The sequence below is a fragment of the Daktulosphaira vitifoliae genome, unplaced genomic scaffold, assembly GCF_025091365.1.
Source record: "Daktulosphaira vitifoliae isolate Bord-2020 unplaced genomic scaffold, ASM2509136v1 Scaffold_3, whole genome shotgun sequence".
Taxonomy (NCBI): domain Eukaryota; kingdom Metazoa; phylum Arthropoda; class Insecta; order Hemiptera; family Phylloxeridae; genus Daktulosphaira; species Daktulosphaira vitifoliae.
Window position 1 is genome coordinate 6,751,494 of NW_026099574.1, and position 16,088 is coordinate 6,767,581.

The following is a 16,088-nucleotide window of genomic DNA, read 5'->3' on the forward strand; positions in this document are numbered from 1 at the left end:
TTTTCAACTGAATGACTCAATTAAAATGTTCTCCATAAATATTTTATGATTTACCCTATAAAATTTATTTTCAACATAATGCTAATTCCTATGTAATTTTCGAGTTATAATATATTCACAATAAAAGCTAATAAAAAAAATATATATATAAAATACTGTTCAATTTTAAATTTATATTTTACAGAGGAAAAATAAGCATTTAATACGTGATGAAACAGCAAAAAAATATTTGATTGATCGATCTTTAAAGTATATGATCTTGTTATCTATATATGCCTTTAATGCTATAATACTTCAAGATTTTTCAAAATCATTTTGGGGACAGCTATTAGAACTTTTTAAAAAAATACAAAAAGTTATGCTTATATTGGATCGCTATAATGTTATACATGACTCCATAGACCAAATGATACATGCAAAGAGTAATAATCTGTATGAATTAAAAGGATTGGCAGAACAATGTGCAAAATATTTTATGAATTATGAAGAATTGACAAAATATGATTTTAAATATGAAGTTACAGATTCCTTTCTTTATGATAATCCCATACTACCACAAGATTTAATAAATAAATTATTAAATGGATTTCCTAAACAACAAAATGAAAATTCATACAATTTTCATGATATACCAAAAGATTTAGATAAAATAATGGAAAATTTAAAATTAATTTTTAGTTTAATTCACGCAGAATATAACGCAATTGTTTATTAAATTTATAACTTTTCATAAATTATTTGAATAGGGTATAATTTTGGTTTTACATAGTAAATAAGTGTGCTATAATCTGCTTACATTATTTATGCAAATTTAAAATAATAGCAAATACATATTACCTTCTTTTTATTGATTAAATATTAATTAAAAAATAACTTATTTACATATTGATATAAAATATACTATATTATAAATACATAGTGTATTTCAATAAGCAATCAATAAACCCAACCCAACTAAATTCGTACTTTATTAACTTTATCATACTTTTACTTATTCTCAATCCCTTTCTTCCAAGAGCTTATCTTCACATCTCTAGTCTTTGATTAATTTTGTCCCTATTTTCTCCTATTAACATTATATCTCTAGCGAACAACATTCACCAAGGTACCTCACCTTGTTCTTCTCTAGTTATTTCATCCATTCCTAAAGAATATAAGTAGGGTCTTAATCAGAACTTTGATGCGATCATACTTTAATCCTAAAACCTCTGTTATATCACCTACACTTTTTATCCTGGTATAAGTGACCCTACACATATCCTCTATTATATTAATGTACCCTTTCAAGGCTCCTTGCCTCATTGATGTCCACTTTAAGACCTCTCCTGGTACTCTATCATATACTTTCTCCAAATCTATAAATACCATAGACAGATTTTTTTTCTTTTCCCTATACTTTTCTATTAGTTGTCTGGCACATAAAATTGGCTCCATCTTTGACATTCCAGGCAAAAAACAAAACTGGTTCTTTGTAACTGTTATTTTGTTCTCTTATTCTTTTGTATATTACCTTTCTCAAATATTGATACTATGACTTATAAGCTTTATGTTTCTTTATTTCTATATTCTTGTATGTCTTCTTCGCCTTTAAATATAAGATATTAAGATATTTAATTTAATTTTTTTTAAAATAAGTTTTACATTTTCTATTTTATAAGTTATTTATTAAACTTCTAGTGTATAAATCCCTTATAAAACCCATTTGGACCTATGGTCTACAACTATGGGGTAACTTTTTTATAATTAGCCACTTAATTAATCAAAAAATAAATATAATATTGAGAATTTGATTTTTGATTTCTTTTAGTTCTATGCTTTAGTCACTTTAAAAGGGTGTCAACTTTATTTGTTCATAATTTATTTTCATTTATTGAAATTCGTATATCTTGGTGAGAGGAGGGCTGCCTTTATCATCAGTCATAACTTTAATGATAAGGGATGAACATGAAAAATCTTTTATGGTTGTTAAATTGTCTAAAAAATGGAACTAAAAGAAATCACAAGTAAAAGTTTCAATATTATACATGAATAATATTATAATACTTTTCTAATAAAATAAATGACTCAAAATTTTAAAGTGAAACACTATTTGAGATTTAATGTATCGTAATTTGTCGACAATAACGTAAAAAACGTAATGACTAACAAAGATAAAAGATTCTTAGAAAGAATATCATTGGGTTAAAATTGATTGTTTGTATATAACAGATGTGAAACGTGTGTCAAAGATGCATATTAATACTTCTAAGTTAATTTTCAAAGTCATAAATAAAAAAACCATAACACAGATTGATAAGCATAAAAGGATGTTAATTTTATTTGTTCATAATTTATTTTCATTTATTGAAATTCATATATCTTGGTGAGAGGAGGGGTGCCTTTATCATCAGTCATAACTTTAATGATAAGGGATGAACATGAAAAACCTTTTATGGTTGTTAAATTAACTAAAACATGGAACTAAAAGAAATAATAATAATAAATAAAATACTCTAAATATTTATTGTATGTAATTTTAGTAAAAATTTAAAAAGTGCTTACATTTTATTATTTTTTAGGATAATTATAATAGCAGTCAAAAAAATGAAAAAAAAATAGAACTTACAATTGTATGTTATTTTTATTATAAGTGTGTAAATTTAAACACATAATTTTTATATATATATATATAATGCACGTAATCGTTAAAAAACATTTACAGGGTAATTATTTATTGATTAAATAATTAATCAAAAAATAAATATAATATTGAGAATTTGATTTTTGATTTATTTTAGTTCTATGCTTTAGTCACTTTATAAGGGTGTCAACTTTATTTGTTCATAATTTATTTTCATTTATTGAAATTCGTATATCTTGGTGAGAGGAGGGCTGCCTTTATCATCAGTCATAACTTTAATGATAAGGGATGAACATGAAAAATCTTTTATGGTTGTTAAATTAACTAAAACATGGAACTAAAAGAAATCACAAGTAAAAGTCTCTATATTATACATGAACAATATTATAAAATGTAATGTATTTATTGTTGTTAAATTAATTAAGTGGTCAATAATAAAAAAGTCATACTATGGAATATATTTATTTTTAAAATAACTTTAGGAAATATAATTACTTGATTATACAAAACCACCAGTGTTATTCCATCAGTACAGAAAAACATTATCAACTCAGTCATGTGTCAATATTAGTCCAGTGCTAATATTATAATATTTCTAATTAAATAAATGAAACATTTTAAAGTGGAACACTCTATTTGAGATTTAATGTATCGTAATTTTCGACAGTAAATAACTCATAAAAAATCCAAAATATTGTTTGTGGTCGAAAAATAAATTATTATTCGATTTTTTTTTGTTGCTATTGTTTTATTGTTCACTATAATTAGATAATTTTATAACAAAAATGTAGCAATATAATTTTGATCCAATTCTAGAGTTTTGGAATGTTATCTCAACCATTTTACATATTATTAGTTTCTTTCATTAATTTTTTATCGATATCGTTTCGTATTTTTTGGAAAAAAATATATGATAGTTATTGATAGCTATATTGAATTGGCTAGCTCACTGCTTCAATGAAATAAAATAATTATTGAACTCAATAGAAATAGATAGATCGCGTATGCCTAGGATAATGTTTACAATTATAGGATACATCACGTTTTCACCGAATGATCATACACGGTTTGAAAATGCTGGATGGAGTGTTGTAACTGCAAATACGAGTATGAAATTTGAAGTATGCATACCTCTAAGGTTATTATTAGGATTTGCCGAGGATCAGAAAAAAGTCATCGTTAATTGTCGCCAAGATTTAATATTGCAACGGAGTGGTACAAATTTAAACTGTATTTCCTCTACAAATGAAAATTTATCAAGTTGTAAAATTATTTTGAACAATATTATATGGAAAGTTTTACATGTAAATGTGTAGGATGCTATGCGGTTAGACATGCTCAAAATCCTGGAAACTTCAACATCGCTTCATATAGCATTTTAATGTTGGTAACTATATGAAAATCCCGGCCTATCAAATAGTAAAAGACAAGCCTGGGCTGTGAAAACTTCATCGCAGACTGAGTGCCCGAGATTTGTTATTGTAGTTTTTGAAGTGGATAGAAAAAACAAAATAAACAAAGATAGTAGTAAATTTGACCATTGTTCGTTATCATCTATAAAAGAATACTTGAACTCGGAATCGTACCCCTATGACAACTTGCGAATGGACTTTCCAAATGATAAGTATGCTGTATCATATCACATGTACACTAAATTCCAAGAGGCGTTCTATAAAAAGGAGATGGCGTGTCCTATGCTGACAAAAATAGAGTTCAGGACAACTGCACCACTCATTATCTTAACTGTTCGAAAAAACCCAACCGATTATAATTTTTATCATTTAAACTGTTATAAAATTATAAAATTTTTCTTTTTAGGTCGGGTAAATAAAACAATCACAATATTGAAATGAATATTTTAAACTTAATTACAATAGGATAATTAGAAATAATTATTTTAATATTTGAAATATTAACTGGTTTGAATAAATATTAAAAGACGAAATAAACTCGTGAAATTAAAAAAATATCACATGATTTATGGGTTTTTTTCGGTTTTTCTTGTTATTTAATCGTTTAAACTAAAAATAAACTATATCACAGGACTCCCAGTAAAATTTTAATACAAATTGATGCGTTACACTAATGTGAAATTTTTTTCCAACTTTGAATCACAAAGTTCAGGGGAGGGCGCAAAAGTTACAAAAAATCGAGTGACAACTCAATTTGTATGAGAATTTTGCGGGAAATATCGTGGTATGATTTATTTTTAATTTTAGAGAAATTCGAGGGGGTTATTCCAAAATGCCTCCAATTTTGGAAAAAAAAACGAGATCCTATTTTACATTCCACCAGTATACTCGCCCATATATTACTATGGTTCGAAAGATTTACACCTGTATATATATATAGTATTATCGTATCTCATCATTATTCGATAGTGCGCTTACCGAAAACGGTTGATAGGAAAAATAATCCAATTTCACTATGCGGTCTTCATTGTACGGTGTTTCCATTACTTCTAAAATATCGTCCATTGTTAATTGTATACCCCAAAGCAGAAATAATGTCAAAGTTTTCACGTCGTATCTCTTCAACTAGTCGATGTTTAATGATTGGTTTTTTAATATTACTCTTGGTTTTATTGAATCGAAGAGCCATCGCGTATATGTAGACGTTTAGTAACAGGCTCACCTCTAAAGTTAATCGCTTTATCGTCTTGATCTGTTATTTTCACAGTAATAGAGTACAGTTGATTGGATATTAATGGATAGTATATCAAATTTTTAGGTTGTTCAACAATACGGTAACCAGCTGCCACTCCTGGATTAAACTCGTGAACCGTATGACTAGGAATTCCGTTGTCAAATGCGCCATAAGCAGTGTTACAATTTTTTTTTATACTAGTTAAATTATTTATGTTAGCAACTTGATCCGATATATGTATTTTATTTGCGTCGAGTATTTTTCGATGAAAGCCTAAAATACCACCTATACTATTTTCAACGCTAAAATCTATCTGTCGGCTACACTTTAATTCTGATTTTAAAGTATTTTTATTAGCCTTCAACATGAATGAGATTTTATACGACTGAAAACTTTCTTCTAGATATTTACTAATGTCTTCAAGTTCATAAGTGCCTTCAGGCACTTTAATTTCTATGTTATTTTCAAGAAGCTCGTTATTTGTATTTATCAAAGTGAATGTATTGTTTGACTTGTCAATATTAGGTATTGAATTACATCCGTAAAATCCCAACAACGCAACCTCTGGTGCTCCAGTATTCTATCGGTGGAAAAAAACTTGATATGACTTCCGACGTTGTGTCATGCAGCGTAAGAGTCAGCGATTTGAGCATTGTGATTTTAAAAATTTTAAACACAGCTGACAAACGTTTGTATTATATTTTTGTTTCTGATTATAATTGTATTTCACGCGGAATCCGGTGAAATATTTTTCAAGTTCCAGCGGGGGAGGTAAATTTCCAAAAGAGTCAAAATACACCACGTCCTTGCTTTTCTAGAAATACGCTACCCAATGCGTTCCTTTTCCACGGTCAATGTCCAAATTAATAACTGCACTCTCGTATATTTTGGGCTTGACAGGCAACTTATCTCTTGAAAAAACACCGCGAAAATGACTGATCCCGAATGAGTCAGCATATTTCATAATATCTAAATCGCTGAGTGCACGTCACTTGGGTAGTGTCAATGCTAGTTTTATGATGTTGCAAATAGAACCACCACCCTTCTTTTTCCCAGCATATGGATGCATGTATAATGCATTACCGATTTTCACTGGTTTATTCGAATTAACGTTTTATCTGACTTCGTGTGCAGCTCTTACAATACTCGATATTCCACCAGCCAACGACCCTAAAGCTGAAAGTCCAGCAAAAATAGGAATAAGTGGTAACACACCACCAAATTTAGGTACTTTGATTGTGCGAGGCGTTTAAAATTTTTCTTTGCCCTTTACAGCAACACGAGCTGCCGCTAATGCCAAGTTTGCTGCATTGTTAATATCTTTTGAATTACGCATAGCTTTACGTTCAACTCAGAGTACACCACCAAAGCCCATTCCAATTTTTCTTTTAGCTTTCATGGTATTTCTAACAGCATACGCTACAGCCTTTTCTCCAAATGAACTATCATTCGCTTTTACGCGGTCCCAAGCACGGTTTTCCAACTCGTAATCAGCCAAATGCCGTTCCGATAAATTATTTGTTCTTGCGTACGCAATATCATGTTCACGACACGCTGCATCGAGTTTATTTATTCCATGATCACCACGTGCTAGTCTTTTATTAAGTTTTGTGCCTGGTCCGCAATACTGATACCTTGGAACATGCATTTCAATGGGCAATCGATTAATTATTGAATTAACAATACCGCGTCCTACACTTCGCTTTGCCGCACGTCTTGTTCGCACCATTTTCAATTTATAACTGTTAAGGTTTTTTGAGTTTTTCATCATTTATATTCATTCATTTGACGAGTAATAATGTGCGCTAATAATGTTTTTTGAGAAACAGAAACATACTCTATCAGTCGATAATGTCGCGGATCTTACAGACCCCGCCGAGTCTAAACATGGACCACTGTTATCCAACACAATAAGATGCATAATATGTGAACCATCAAATTGTGGTAAAACGTCACCTATTACCTCCAACATCGTGAGACCACGCCTCCTCATTACCCCAACTATGATAAGACCACACTTCCCTTTCCCTCCTCTATGATAAGACCCGCCTTCTTCATACCCCACTATGATAAGACCACGCCTTCTCCTTACCCCCACAATTGATAGACCACGCTCACTGTATGACACGCCCCTCCCCCAGGCCATGCTCACCCACAATACTGGTGGGTGTGTGAAGGGGTGAGGCGGGGGCCTAGAATCCCCTAAATTACCCTACTATTATAATTTTTTTTTTTTTTTAAATAATGTAAAAAATTTTATTTATAAAACTAATGAATACTTAAATACATATTTGACTAAAAAAAAAAAAATTGTGTTATTTATTTTATTACCTAATCCTTATTATATTTCATTTATTTAGTACATAAATCGAAAGAGGATAGCTTAAATAATAACATAACATCGGGCGCGTCCTCAGGTTGCGGATAGAGGAATGGCCTGCAGATATGCTGGGTAGCCGTGAGATAAGCCACTTTTAAAGTGGACGAATAAGCGGTAGCGTTCGAGGGTAATTATTCAACGGGCGGGTAGGCCCGGTAGCCTGGTAAGGCGACCACCTAGGTGAAGGTAACACTGAAAACAAATCCCCTGATGGTAGGTAAAAAGCAGGTTAGAATTTACCTTAAAAATCAAGGATGGAAGGTCATCACGTTAAAAAAACAGTTTCGGTTACAGGAGTATCGGAGACTACAGGACCGGCTAGGGAGAGTGCTGTTGCAGGCTCAACCCGGTCGTCATCCTGCGACAGTACCACAACCGTGGGACTGGTGAGGTTGGGTCCAAGGGGCGTTCGCGTCCAAATAACTGCTGGTGGTGTCAGTACCACCGAGGAGATGGTGGACAACTTCCCGTGCGTGAGCGATTCCGCGACAACATGCCCCTGACTTAATCAGAGTTTACCCGCTGGGTAGAATTACTCCATTACATGGAGGCCGGGAAGTCGGCAAGTGACTGCTTTCCCTGTGGCCAATTCCGGACGTTTGAGGCGTTCCGGAGTTCGGTGTCCACTGTATTAGGCATGTTGCAGAGGGAACTGGACGACGGACGTTCTTTTGCCCCGGAAAGGATTAGAGAGTACAACCCGCTGGATGATGTCGATGATCCCAACCAGAAAGCTGAGCTAATCGAGAAATGCATTTCGAGTCGCCGAGGAGAAGCCGCAGCGGATCGCCTTATGGACGTGGCTCATTTCGTCGCCTCAGAGCTATTATCCCGCTACAAAGACAGCGAGGTAATGAGATCCATGGGGTGCGGTCTCCGACAAGCCGTCGACTATATGGCGTATGCGGAACAAAGAGACAGCGTAGAGAAGCGGGAATCGTTGTCTCCCGATGGTGCTGCTAAGGAGGACGAGGACGAGGTGATTTACGAGGTAGACACGCTTTTTCCGACACATCCGCCCCGGATTGTATACACGCCGTCGCAAACCGTTGACTCTCGGAGGATGAATTCCCCACGAAGTGGAAGAAGGCCAGGCTGGTTCTTTTGAGGTAAGGTGACAAGCCCGAGGGTCTCCCCTCGTCGTATCAACCGCTTTGCATGGGAAGATCCTCGAGCGGCTGCTCGTCACCCGGATCGAAACCCACCTGGCCGACTACGGCAGACTGGCTGATGGCCAGTTCGGCTTCCGGAGGGAGAGGTCGACGGACGACGCGGCCTCCTTCTTCAGGGATTTGGCCCTCAGGGCCAAACCTGAGCAGGGTTTCGGGGTGGCGGTGAGCTTGGACATCCAAAATGCGTTCAACTCCGTGCGATGGTCACACATCCTAGGAGCGCTGGACGCGTTTCGGGTGCCTCCTTATCTCAGGCGGATGATCCGGTCGTACTTTAGCGATCGGGTCATCTCCTACGAGAATGTCGCGGGGCCGAGAATCAGACCTGTTACGGGTGGCGTCCCGCAAGGGTCAGTTCTCGGGCCTCTGCTGTGGAACATCGCGTACGACGCGGTGTTCTGCGTTCCGCTACCACCGCACGTGCGTGTCGTCCACGTAGCAGATGACACGCTGATGGTGGCGGAAGGCGCCTCGTTCGAGGAGGATGGATCTCGGGCGAACTGCGCGCTCAGCGCAGTCTCCGCCTGGATTCAGCGGTCTTGTTTACGGGCAGGTACAAGTTTACTCCTCCACGGCTCGCCGTGCTTGGGGTGGAGATCCCGCTTAAGGACTCCATGACTTATCTGGGCCTTGTCATAGACAAACGTCTAAAGTTCGGGCCGCACATTACTCGTGCGGCCCAGCGGGCCCAGAAAGTCATGAATTGCCTGGTGGGACTCATGCTCAATCTGGGAGGACCGAGAGAGATGCGGCGCAGACTTTTAGTCAGCGTCGTACACTCGGTTCTCCTGTACAGGTCTCCGGTTTGGGCAGATACTCTTGAGTATTCGTCCAAAAACCGTGAAGCCCTGCTCAGGATCCGGACAGTTTCGGCGTACCGAACGGTGTCCGGAGTGGCGACGGGTATTCTGTCGTCACTGTCGCCCGCCGACCGATCGGCTTGACAGGTGGGTGGACCGGCTCACGATGAAATGACTTACTGTCTCACCCAAGTGATGTCCGACCACGGCCGCATAACCTCGTAATTTTTTTCCCATGTTAATAAAAACCATCAATATTGATATGGAAACGTTAAAAAAATTAAATACTACTCTTCGATGAAAAGGAAACTACATTTTTTAAAAAAAAAAATCAATTACTCATGAAAAGATATATATCAACAATTTTTGTAATAAAATTTTTTTTAAAAAATTAAATGAATATATTTTTTTGCTCATCCAATGAGCTTAGTACATGGCTCCAGGAGATTGTATTTTTATTTTTTTATCTGAGTCACCATTTAAAAAAAATTATAGAGAACTGTAGCAATTATTTACAGTCGTCTCTAACATTTCCCGAGAAAACTGGAAAATATAATTTTGTAAATTTTCAAGTGCAAAGCAACATTCGACGACATGTAGCGTTACGCTACTGCTTTATCATTGGTTGACAGTTGCAAGAAAGTCCGCTGGACAGCGCTGTTCGACAACCCTTATTCAAAAAATGTAAATTAAAGTATTTATCTATTATTTTTTTTATTATTTTTTATTATATTTATTGTAATGATTATTTTATATACCAGTCTTAGCGAGAACTCGAAAATAGGAAATTAGAATATTCTTTTGTTTTTAGAAAGTTTTAAAAATAAATAATATGTGGGCAATTGTTCTACACTACTCCGGTGGTGACGGGTAGCATAAAGTACACTGTCACTACTCGTATTAATTATTCATTTCTCTCTGTAAATTCTAAAAGTATTACATTAGTATTTCTTTACTTGTTACTAGTGATCGCAATATTTATTGTCAACTAGTCTTCTTTCATTCAGCCTTCCATCGAGTAATTGTTCTTTATTTATTCCTTTACTTAATTCTTTTTCATATATACTTTTCAACGGTGTTTGTAACTATTCGTTACCAACCGTGATCAAAATTATATATTTCTTTTCTTTAAAGGTTAGTCATAATCTTCAACGGTGATTAATAACCATCGTGTTATCAACCGTGATCAAGATTGCTAGTTTCCTCCTTAATCCTTTTGCAACGGTGCTTGTAATAAACGCTTTACTAACCGTGATCCAAAAGGGTTGGATTTCACCACTTACATAAGATAACTATCTTTTTGTAAAACTCCTCTTAACTTTCTGCAACGGTGTTTATAACCATTCGTTATCAACCGTGATCCAGAGGATTATATCCCTACCTCACCCCAAAGTAAATAGTTTCTAAAATAAGACTGATATAGTAGTTAGTTAATTAATATATGTATATATTCACCTTTATATAAAAATAAATCAGAATAAATCGATTAGTCGAACAATTTGTGTTGTATTTTCATATTTAAAGAGAACAAACGTAGAAACGTTTCAGACATCTATTCCACAGGTCGTATTAGAAATATCAATGTTATTACAATTTTTTTTTAATTTTTGAAACATGAGAATATTATGAAGTAGTTTTGTTTCGAAAACACCGCGTAAAATCAATTCATAGATGTGATGGCGTTGGTAAAAACAATAAGTCTTTTTCATATTTTTGTTCTGGTAATTTTTTAGAGCATAAAAGGACACCAATCTTTTAAATGTTCTATATTAGATACGGTATTATCACAACATAGAGTTTTAGACTATGTTTAATAAGCCTCAATCATCCAACGCACAATAAACAGCATTAGATTGTTCATATTCCATCAACTTTTTCAGTTTCGGTATACTAATTAATAATCTAGATTTTCACTAGTTATCACAATTGGTAACCAATGTCCGAGTCTCTTAAATTTAGAGTTGGTAAAATCTATCCATCCCAATGCACAGTAACATATATAGCAGGGCAACTTTAAATTTTTTTCTTATTAAGATAGCCCGTTCAATTCGCATAGCATTACGGCATATATGTACTGAACAATTATTTATAATAAGACATTAAGCTTCAACTGTTGCTTGAATAATATAAACTGCGTCTCGTGCACTTATTTTACACCAACCTGACGCACCTATGAGTTTCAGTACTATGAAATTTGTTTGTCCTCTTTTATTCTATTTCGCTTAAACATTAAAAAGTTTTTCGTTTACTGTATTATGGACGAAGAAAAACTTTTAATTGTATCGTTTGATAAATAAGTTATAGATTAAATATGTTATAGATATGCTCTCTACCCTTTATAATATTATCAATTTAATTTTTTTAAATAGATCATTAAATAGACAACTAAATAAAGTAAATGAATGACTGATAACAATTTTTAGGACAACACTTCGTAACTTATGTTACTTAGGCGAGTAGAAATATGCGACCGAAAATATGTAATGATAATATCCGATTACTAATATAATACAAAAATTAATTGTAGAATACTAAATTAAAAACTAAACAATAAATTGGGGTCAAATTCATTGATTAATTTGAATTCGAAGGAAAGATATTAGAGAAAATTAATACTGAAGTCAAACGAGCTAAGTAGTAAAAGCGACAAATTCAAATAATCGGATGAACAAAATTAAAGGGTCAATAATGTACATTACATGAGAGAACGTAACTCGGTTATCAAATGGTAACATAGTAGAAATCCTATCTTTACTAATAGTTACTCAGTTTCCTTCTTTCGTTTCCCCCGGGGTTAGAAATAAGTTCATAAGCAAACTGGCAACGTTGCTTTCTATAAGGCTATATAATTAAAAGGGATAGACTGTTGAATTCATTCATTTATGAATATCACACGTTACCAGTGTGTTTGCTTATTAACATATGCTTAATTTGATTTTGTCGCCGTTTTTTAAATGTCTGACCATCTGCTGAAAACAACTGTTTGAATTTGTAGCTTTAATATACTAAAATTACTGTTATTAATAGACCGTCCGGTTAAGTTATTTTTCTATTACTTATTTATCACACATTAGTATAGTAAATAAATTGCATTTATAAAATGTTTGCTGTTTATTATGTCAATTTAATTATTTTCGGTACAAATTATTCAAGCACATTTTTTCTACATTAAATTTATTCTTTTTTTTTAGAGTAATGTTTCTTATATTTCATTAGATGTTTAAAATTTTTATTTAAATATTATTTTTGATTAATATATGCTGTCATTTATATTTATTTAATTCTTAATGCACTGTTATTACTTTTAATCTAAAATTAGAAATATAAATAATTGTATACAAAATTATGAACTTAATAAATGTAAAAACTGTTACATAAACATCATGTCAAATATTATTTAAAATGTTGATTAATTAACTTTAAAGAGTGATAGATTTATCATTGATCAATATATTATTCATAAAGTAATAATAATTTTAGAAATATTTCCTGGGCCTTAGTTGAGTACTATTTATCTCTAAATTTATAAATTGTTAAATATTTTTTAGGTTCGTCTTTTATCTCTTATATGGGTACAAACTTTATTGTTTTAGATTTCTTCAACATACATTTTTAACTAACTTATAATATAGAAAATGTAAAACTTATTTTAAAAAAAATTAAATTAAATATCTTAATATCTTATATTTAAAGGCAAAGAAGACATAGAAATTATAGAAACATAAAGCTTATAAGTCATAGTATGAATATTTGGGAAAGGTAATATACAAAAGAATAAGAGAACAAAATAACGGTTACAAAGAACCAGTTTGGTTTTTTGCCTGGGATGTCAAAGATGGAGTCAATTTTATGCGCAAGACAACTAATAGAAAAGTATAGGGAAAAGAAAAAAGCTGTCTATGGTATTTATTGGGACTAGAAAGTCTGGACACTCTTACTCTGAATGGACAAGAAATTAGCTTAAAATCGGAAGTAAAATACTTTGGTATTATCTTGGATAGTAAGCTAAAATGGAAATCACATGTTGAGTCAAGAATCAAAAAAGCAATGACCACATTGTGGACTTGCAGCAGAGCCTTGGGAAAGACATGGGGTCTTAAACCAAGATTTATGTATTGGTTGTACATGTCAGTGATTAAACCTATGATATTACAGTACTCATTACAGCTAGGAAAGAACTTAGTCGCATACAGAGAATGGCTGCTATTGCCAGCACGGGAGCATTAAGAACTACACCAATGTTCGCATTAGAGGCACTACTTGGATTGCCTCCTCTGCATCTAGAGGTGAAAGCTCATGCCAAAGCTACATCACTAAGATTCCACAACTTAGGTATGTGGACTTTGGATAGTGATACAACAAAACATGGTAAAATACTAAAAGAGATAGACCAGGGCTTTTTAGAGTAAAAAAAGAGTCCAAATCCCTTGGACTATATCAAACCGGTTCTTAAGAATAACATTCCCTACAAAGTGGAGATCACTACACGTAGAGAATGGAATATTAACCACCTGACTGAAAAAGGAGGATTTGTGATATATACAGATGGAACCAAAAAATCAGGAAAGGTAGGTGCTGGATTTGGGGCTTAAAGCCACGAATAAATGTCAGTATGTCATTGGGCACAACACCCTCTGTTTTCCAAGCAGAGGTGATGGCGATACTGGTAGGGGCTCAGAACCTGCTGTTATACAAAAATAGGAAGATAACTATCTTAAGTGATAGTCAAGCGGCTTTGAAAGCACTCTGTAACGATCAGGTGAATTCATAGCTGGTCCTCGAATGCAGGGAAACTTTAGAATCACTATCGAGGTTCAACAAAGTTACACTAGCGTGGGTACCGGGACACAACGGTGTCACTGGAAATGAGAATGCTGACTTTCTAGCCAGGAAAGGAGCAGAGAACACCTATGTTGGACCAGAACCAGTGGNACTATTTTGGACCAGAACCAGTGGTAGGACTCACTGAGCAATCGCTCAAAGCATTACCCAAGAATTGGTGCAGAGAACAACACAGGAAAATCTGGAAGTACTTGGTAGTACCTAGACAATCTAAAATGTTTATCAAGACCCCTGGTTTATTGCTGGGTGATCTTAATAGCATGACTAGACATCAAATAAGCACCCTGACTGGTCTACTGACAAGACATGGTCACCTGCTTAAACATCTTAACGCAATGGAGGTATCGGAATAACCTTTGTGCAGGAAGTGTAGAGTAGAAGAGGAAGACTCATTTCACATCATGTGCGAATGTGAAGCCTTGTCCACACTAAGATCAAACTACTTAAATAAACCTTTTCCTGAAAAAGAGGATATTAAAAACCTAAAACCCAGAGAGATACTTAATTTCGCCAGAAAGACAGGACTCTTTGGTCATCTTTAGAGGTGACTTTATGGTTGATAATGTATTAACACTTTGGTGATAAAACTTAGGTGGGTAAACCGAATCAAGACAATTCGGAATGAGGTGCGCACAATAGACCAACAGGTCTGAGTGCATGGGCATTATGTCCACCTCGATAATAACTAAAACTAAAACTAAACTAATTGTATTTATAGATTTCGAGAGAGCATATGATAGAGTACTAGGAGAGGTCTTAAAGTGGTCATTAATGAGACAAGAAGCCTTGAAAGGGTACATTAATATAATAGAGGATATGTGTAGGGTCACTTATACCATGATAAAAAGTGTAGGTAGTATAATAGAGGTTTTAGGATAAGAGTATGAGCGCATCAAAGTTCTGATTAAGACCCTACTTATATTCTTTAGGGATGGATGAAATAACTAGAGAAGAACAAGGTGAGGTACCTAGGTGAATGTTGTTCGCTAGAGATATAGTGTTAATAGGAGAAAACAGGGACAAAATTAATCAAAGACTAGAGATGTGAAGATAAGTTCTTGGAAGAAAGGGATTGAGAATAAGTAGAAGTATGATAAAGTTAATAAAGTACGAATTTAGTTGGGTTGGGTTTATTGATTGCTTATTGAAATACACTATGTATTTATAATATAGTATATTTTATATCAATATGTAAATAAGTTATTTTTTAATTAATATTTAATCAATAAAAAGAAGGTAATATGTATTTGCTATTATTTTAAATTTGCATAAATAATGTAAGCAGATTATAGCACACTTATTTACTATGTAAAACCAAAATTATACCCTATTCAAATAATTTATGAAAAGTTATAAATTTAATAAACAATTGCGTTATATTCTGCGTGAATTAAACTAAAAATTAATTTTAAATTTTCCATTATTTTATCTAAATCTTTTGGTATATCATGAAAATTGTATGAATTTTCATTTTGTTGTTTAGGAAATCCATTTAATAATTTATTTATTAAATCTTGTGGTAGTATGGGATTATCATAAAGATCGGAAGATGTAAGTTCATATTTAAAATGATATTTTGTCAATTCTTCATAATTCATAAAATATTTTGCACATTCTTCTGCCAATCC

At 33.5% G+C, this 16,088-nt stretch overlaps 2 protein-coding genes across 8 annotated transcripts in view; one reads left to right on the top strand and one right to left on the bottom strand.

Annotated features, from left to right (window-relative positions):
- Window positions 1-942, top strand: part of LOC126903067 (uncharacterized) — a 60,285-nt gene extending 59,343 nt beyond the window's left edge. Inside the window, exon 8 of one of the 5 annotated variants that reach the window (XM_050681026.1) lies at window positions 185-920. In XM_050681026.1, the coding sequence (XP_050536983.1) occupies window positions 185-715 (531 nt within the window). In that variant the 3' untranslated portion in view covers window positions 716-920. Of the gene's footprint in view, window positions 1-184 lie in introns of all 5 variants that reach the window. The other 4 variants (XM_050681025.1, XM_050681023.1, XM_050681032.1 and 1 more) reach the window with 4 other exon arrangements.
- Window positions 1-16,088, bottom strand: part of LOC126903072 (uncharacterized) — a 38,288-nt gene that overhangs the window by 8,736 nt on the left and 13,464 nt on the right. Inside the window, exon 8 of one of the 3 annotated variants that reach the window (XM_050681040.1) lies at window positions 12,862-12,927. The exons of the other annotated variants lie outside the window; for them this stretch is intronic. Coding sequence (XP_050536997.1) covers window positions 12,892-12,927 — 36 coding nt within the window. The 3' untranslated portion in view covers window positions 12,862-12,891. Of the gene's footprint in view, window positions 1-12,861; window positions 12,928-16,088 lie in introns of those variants that run through there. 3 annotated transcript variants of the gene reach the window in all.